This window comes from Sinocyclocheilus rhinocerous, unplaced genomic scaffold (assembly GCF_001515625.1).
Source record: "Sinocyclocheilus rhinocerous isolate Xijiao unplaced genomic scaffold, SAMN03320098_v1.1 scaffold300, whole genome shotgun sequence".
Classification (NCBI taxonomy): domain Eukaryota; kingdom Metazoa; phylum Chordata; class Actinopteri; order Cypriniformes; family Cyprinidae; genus Sinocyclocheilus; species Sinocyclocheilus rhinocerous.
This window is the reverse complement of record NW_015654065.1, coordinates 355296-362195: the sequence shown is the minus strand read 5'-3', so window position 1 is coordinate 362195 and position 6900 is coordinate 355296. Positions and strand designations below refer to the sequence as shown.

At 35.3% G+C, this 6900-nt stretch overlaps 1 protein-coding gene across 1 annotated transcript in view; it reads left to right on the top strand.

Annotated features, from left to right (window-relative positions):
- The first annotated feature begins 3074 nt into the window (after positions 1-3074).
- LOC107716847 (F-box/LRR-repeat protein 4-like) overlaps positions 3075-6900 on the top strand; it is a 13075-nt gene continuing 9249 nt past the window's right edge. Inside the window, exons 1-2 of the mRNA XM_016523447.1 lie at positions 3075-3180; positions 5912-6528. Of these exons, the coding sequence (XP_016378933.1) occupies positions 6023-6528 (506 nt within the window). The 5' untranslated portion in view covers positions 3075-3180; positions 5912-6022. The remainder of the gene's footprint in view (positions 3181-5911; positions 6529-6900) is intronic.

Sequence of the window (6900 nt, the reverse complement as noted above, 5' to 3'; positions counted from 1 at the left end):
CTTTCAGAGTTCTTCTGAAACCCTCCACCTTCCCCAGCTCCACCTGTATAGATCTGCTATGTGTTATTATGCATGCTATTTATGCAGCAGCAGTATGTCTTAAATATTCACAGCACTGTATCACCGTATGCATTGCAGTAGCAAGTTCCTGTACTTGCTTGCAGCAGTAATAATCTATAACAACAGCAATAACCAACAGCAGCAGCAGCAGCAGCTTAGCAGATCTATTCCACCAAGACCAAATACATTAACACTGTCATATACATTACTATGCTAAACTCTTTTTATCATTCCGTAAATCAGAAAATACTGTAAACTGCCAGAAAAAAAATTTATTTTCACAATGTTTTTAGGAATAAAATGTTGTATATAATTAGGCAAAGTATATTTGAACAAACCCCTCTGTAAAAATCTTAAGAATATCAATACATCTGGAAAGCTTGGTGTATGAGATTTCTTGCTCAATGTGTGAGAAAAAATTATTTCAAGAAAACTGCTAATGTATTTAAAGATATGTATTGTAAGTGAAATCTAAAGATGCAAAGAGATAAAGTGCAATAACGAATTTGGAGATTTCCTTTCCACTTTCTGAAACAACACGTTTTAAAAAGGCTAAAATCTCCAAATTAACCAGTGCATGAAAAAAAAAAACATGTCTTGCCTTAAAATGTCATCAGTCCATTTGCAATAGAGGCTGACAAGGTTTTTCCAGTTTTTTTCATTTTAGTCATAAATTTCAGGCAGACCTCAAAAACTGATATGGCAATTATGAAAATCAGTCATTCATAATGCACAAAAAATGTCTTTTTAGGTTAAAATAAAGCAGCAATTGAAGAAAAACCTGTTCTTCAAAATCAATTGTATTCTTTATCTGCCGTTCAGCTCCACTCCTAATGAGAGTTTGGCCTGTGATTGCCTAGTGACGCTTCCATAGAGACTCAATGCTCTTTGTGGTGACAATAGGGCTTCAATTCACCCATGAGACAAACTGACTGGACAAGTCATTCATCGATGCAAATGCCAGCCAAGACGTGGTCATATGCATCTGTTTCCCTCTGTGAGCCCACCACTTGTCCATGATGGACAGCCAGCGGCACGTATTCTTTGGAGCCAAGCCTGCGCGCCGCCTTCTATCCACCAGAGAGGCCAACAGGACAGGTCATGAGGGAATGTGGCCATTTACGATGAAATAAATGTCACAATCGCCACATTCTCAGTCAATTCTAACAGACAAATGTATTATTCAGAACATCAAAACAATGTCTTTCTTCCAGACTACAAAGGATTGGTGCTTCTCAATGCCTTTTACATAAGAAAAAGAGTGAGCAACAGAGTGAGAGGAAAAGTGAGAAATTATTGTGAAATTAGAAGTGACCAAAAATTATTTTAAACCTTTGTGTATGTATTGTGTTATTTATGTGTTATAAATATACACACACACACATACACATATATAATTGTTTTGCAAAGACTGTATCTTTGGCTACGAGTCATTTTCAGCTGAATGTGATGAATAACAATAAACTATAAGCGCCATTTTTTTTTATTTCCAGTCATTAGTCTGTGAATAATTTATGCGCAGGCATGATTAGGCATAGTAATTTGTTTTTGTTTTAGTTTTTTTGGTTAACAAAACTTTGACATCATCTTTTACAAGTCGCTTTGCAGCATCTGCTAAATTAATAAATGTAAATGCACGTCATCACTATTTTTTGGTAATATAGCCTAATTTTGACAAGCCAAACTAATCAAATCAGTATACTTTAGAGTCAACTCTAAAGAACTCATTAGGGTTTCCTTAACTTTTTACAATAATCAATATTCAAATGCCACACTAAATGATTTTGTGTCAGACCATAGTATAATAATAAGATAATTAATAGAACCATACGAGAGCATTTATTACAAAAAAGGAAAAGGCAAAACTCACATAAGCTTGTATTTTAATAATAACTTTCAATAATAAAGAGAAATAAAAATGGAACCATTTAACCAAGATTAATAATAGCCTGATTATCCAAACATGCTGCATTTACAGTTTTAACTGAATGTCTTCTGTCTCACTCTTTTAATTTTATTTATTTATTTATTTTTTATTCTTTTAATTTTACTAATTTAAATTTTTTCTGCAACTTACATGTTTATAATATCTGTCTCTTTCTGAGACTGAATTAGAAATTACTATAAAATTGCTATAGAAAGCTATACGCTACCACAAATTTGTTTAAAAGATCTACCAAGCACTGTCCAACCATACCCATTATAGCCTTCTAGCTATGTCTAAACTTTATGGCATTCATATTTTGCAAAAAGATTGTTTAGCATATATTTAAATTCAATAGGCCTATTTTTCTGAAGGTGTGAACAGAGAAAACATCCTGGATCTGAACGCAGAACTCTTTCTATAAATAAACTATTGTTTTTATATTTAAGAAAGCCTATTTGGTCTGTACATGTTAAAATCGTGCCTAAACAATCTATCATTTGTGACTCTTGACCACAAAACCAGTCTTAAGTAGCACAGGTATATTTGTAGCAATAGCCAAAAATAAATTGTATGGGTCAAAATTATCGATTTTTCTTTTATGCCAAAAATCAGTAGGACATTAAGTAAGGATCACGTTCCATGAAGATATTTTGTAAATTTCCTACCGTAAACATATCAAAACTTAATTTTTGATTAGTAATATGCATAGCTAAGGACTTCATTTGGACCACTTTAGAGGCGATTTTCTCAATATTTTGATTTTTTTTGCACCCTCAGATTCCAGATTTTCAAATAGTTGTATCTCGGCCAGATATTGTCCTATCCTAACAAACCATTTATTCAGCTTTCAGATGATCTCAAATTCAAAAAATTGACCCTTATGACTGGTTTTGTGTTCCAGGGTCAAATTTCGCGGTAATAACTGTCGTTCTTTAAAAGGTAAAACAGATTAATTATTCAAATCAGAAAGAGTTCTTTTTGTGCTTTGGAAAGAGTTTGTTTCGTTAATTCAATAATGCGGGATGACGTGTGTTAGTACTCCACTTCCCACAATGCATTGTGCAGGGTGAAGCGGATGTTTATATTCCGCATGAACAGTGAAGAATGGGCGAGCAATGACAGCAGAAGTGAGAGATGGATCGAGAACATAGAACACACTCAGCACAACATTCCAACACACCATTGCATCGTCTGTAAGTTGTCATTGTTTTTAAGTCATCAGTGCGGTGTGGCATGACAGCCTGCGTTCTTATATAGGCTATTTATAACCCAGCCTAATGAACTGTAGCTCAGCTCGCTAGCAGTTCCTCTTTTCTGGTTACATTTTAAACGTTTCGATCACATAGGAAGTCACCTATGGCTAAAATCAATCGATATGGTGGTGATAGAGCTAGTAGCCATCAGCAACAGCTTTCAGTCTAACATTAAAGGGATAGTTCACCCGAAAACACCAGAAAATTCTGTCATGTTCTCCTTTTGTGTTTATTAGAAGAAAGTCTGGTTTGAAACAAAATGTGCGTGTGTGTTTTAAATATAGGTTTTTGGGTGAACTATTTCTTTAACTTGCTGTGTTTGGTCATTTGTCATGTCATTGAATGGCTTTTTCACTATTTTGGCAGTAATCAGCATGATGTCAGTATCTAAAACCACTAGAATATGTTGTGGAAGTAACAGAAATACATCTTAACTAGAAAAAAACTAATTTCATATGAATCTCTCTCAACAGGAAGACCTTTGACAGGAAGTTTGCTTTTAGACTTTACGGTTTATGCCAGTAATTAGATTGTTCAGGGAAGTTATGCATAGTTTATTATATATATTTTACATATTAGAATGTGCAGCTTGCCTGTTCATTTGGATTTAATGAAAATTCTTGGCAACAAGCGAATTAAACTATAAGAAAATTTTTTTTACAAACTCATTTTGTGAAAACAAGCCAAACAACAGAATATGTACAGAAAAAATACTTACAAATGGATGTACAGGTGTTAGTGTTCTATTAGAGTTTTTAATATTTTGAATTAGCTTTCAGGGATTAAAGTTTTCCGTCTCTACGATGGATTTCCGTCAATTGGAAAAAAAATTAGGGGAAAAGAAACATGTAGCGCGTTGTTGTTGTTCTGCCGGTGTAAGTTACCAAAAATCATCCCCTCCACGGCTGCAGCTTCTCACTGACAACATAGTGACGCCGCTCGCGTCATTCACAGTCGGGTTATTAGCAGAGAACACAGAAAAGGGGGGTATTCCAAAAAGTAGGTTATGTGACATACCCAGGTATGTTTGAGGATATTATATATATTTATTTATTACATTTTATATTATCATCTCACGCATGGATCGGCATTTTCTATAATGTCTAAATTCTAAATCAAAATACATATCTGATATGAGTTAATATATAATTAGCATCAAACAAACAATATAATAAATTTTCTCAAGGATTAAAGATTAAACGGAAAAAAAAAAAAATGATTGCACAACCATCAATTAGGTGGCGATATGCATTAAGCATGTAAACGACCATTGAACAAAAGAAGAAAAAAGAAACAGCATGGCGTGCTTTTTCTTAGCGTCCGTTTCCATAGTGACTGGTCGATTCGTTGCTCTGTTGAGAATGTCTTGAGTCTTAACCAGGAACATACTCTGAGTTGAATGAACTTACTCCCGGACGCATTTTTGGAACCACATACATACCTCGAGTAAGCAAGGTTTGGGGTTAATCAACCGAAAGTTCATGGTTTAGCTGACGGTAAATTAACCGTGCTTTCTGGAATACACCCCAGGACTTGAGTTTCGGCGCGGGATTGCGGCTATTAATAATAATTATAATCACTCCCGCAGTTGAATTCCGCGCTTATAACGCGATGACAGATGACTGAAGGTATCATTTGCACGTGCTTTTGAGTCTTGCTTATTTAAAATGAAAGAGAACTCGCTCGCATAAATTTTTTTAATTTGACATAGATGACATACTTTTAATAAAATTAGAAAAATGCCATTACAAAGGTAAAAAGAAAATGCCCCTGTAAATCACTTTGAGGCAAATATCACCTCGTATTAGGAAGGCTAATTTTTTATCAGAATTTGATTATTGATCAGAAGGTGCTCCTAAATTTTTTTAATTAGGAGGACAAGCTCTCCTAATTACAACAAGAAGAAAAAAAACTGCTCTTAAACTGGGTGTGTGGCAGGTATAGCTGTGGAATGGGGTTTGGCTGAGGAAAAATGTTCAGTCAAAAGATTTTTAATTTTTTTTGCTTTAACCCCTGAGCTTTTATTTTGAGTTTTTGCTTTAAAGGAATACTCCGCTGGGGGATTTGGAAAATGAGCCTATTTTCAAAAATAGTGGAGTGTTCCCTTAATCTTAATTTAAGTTTTAGTAATTTTGTAATGTGCTTTTGACTTTTTTAAAGTTTTTTTTTTGTAATTTCAGTTTTAGTTTGTTTAATATTTTTATTATTATTTTCAGTTAGTAATGTTTGTGCTTCAGTTTAATTAAACTTGCTTAGTTGCCAAGGCAACATTTCTAATTTTCATTTAGTTTAGGTTTAATATATATATTAAATTTAATTTCTGCTTTGTTTTAATCAACATAAAAACCGTGTTTTAGTAAAATAATAATACAAAATAATAACCTTGCTGTCAATGCATTTATCTGTATTTGTTTTTCTGAGTATTTACTTGTATTTAACCAACCTTTTTTAGTATTTAAAACATTGAAGATGTGTATATTGTTCATAAATTCATTCTTATGTAAATTGTCTTGAGTGCTTTTATGAATAATATACACAAATTAATTCAACTTGTGTTTCATGAATGAAGCCCAAAAAATGACTGATCTTCCTTTATATTTCAGGGTTCTCACAACCTTTTGTGTGATTTTGTTTGTGTGTGTTTTTGTGTGTGTCTCTCTATAACCCACAGGTCATGCATGCAGCTTGGCCTATAGCCTGTACTGTGTAGAGCCTATCGCGCAACAGCGCAGGGAAGAGAAAAGGGCTGTGCTTCCTGACACAAACCCAGTCCTGCTGCTCCATGTTTCCTATGCTAACCCTTCTGAGCATGTTTTACTATATCTGTCTACGGCGGCGCTCCAGGAGCGGGACACGGAGCGAGGCGTTGGGTAGCCGGCGGGCAGTGGAGCTGGGCCAGCGTTCGGCACTGCCTGTCACCGTTGAGGTCGAGCAGTATGGCAAAGAGGTTCTGGACTTCAGTTCTCACTACGGCAGCGAGAACAGCATGTCCTATACCATGTGGAATCTGGCGGGAGTGCCTAACGTCTATCCCAGCTCAGGAGATTTCACCCAGACGGCTGTGTTCCGCACTTACGGAAGCTGGTGGGAACAGTGCACCAGCTCCGCTTCACGGTTCCGTCGTACGCCGCCCAGTTTCCACAGCCAGGACTACCTGGAACTGGCCTTCGAGGAGCCCGTCTATCCCACAGCTGTGGAGGTGCTGGAGACCTACCACCCCGGGGCTGTTGTCAAGATCCTAGCGTGCTCGCTTAACCCTTTCTCCCAGAACCCTCCAGTTGATGTGAGGTAAAATGTTAGGTGTGAGTGAATGTTCTGGATTTGTAATCAAAAGGTTGTAGATTCTAATCCCACAAAATGTGATCCATGGCATTTAGCTCCAGGTTGCCCTGCCAGTTACTTTAAGATGGAGAATTCATCTTTTATATCTTTATCTTTTTATTATTTTAGTCATTGTAGTAGCCTAAAAATGTACATTATCCTAAATGAACAGTCCCACTCCAGTAAAGTTTGTCCAGATATATTTCACTCATTCAATGTTAGTGTTTTTTTCTTATTTTTAATAAAATTCATTAATTCACTGACAATAAAATTAAATTCTTTAACGAAGCAATTTAACAACTAATATTACTAAAATATTATTATATATATATATATATA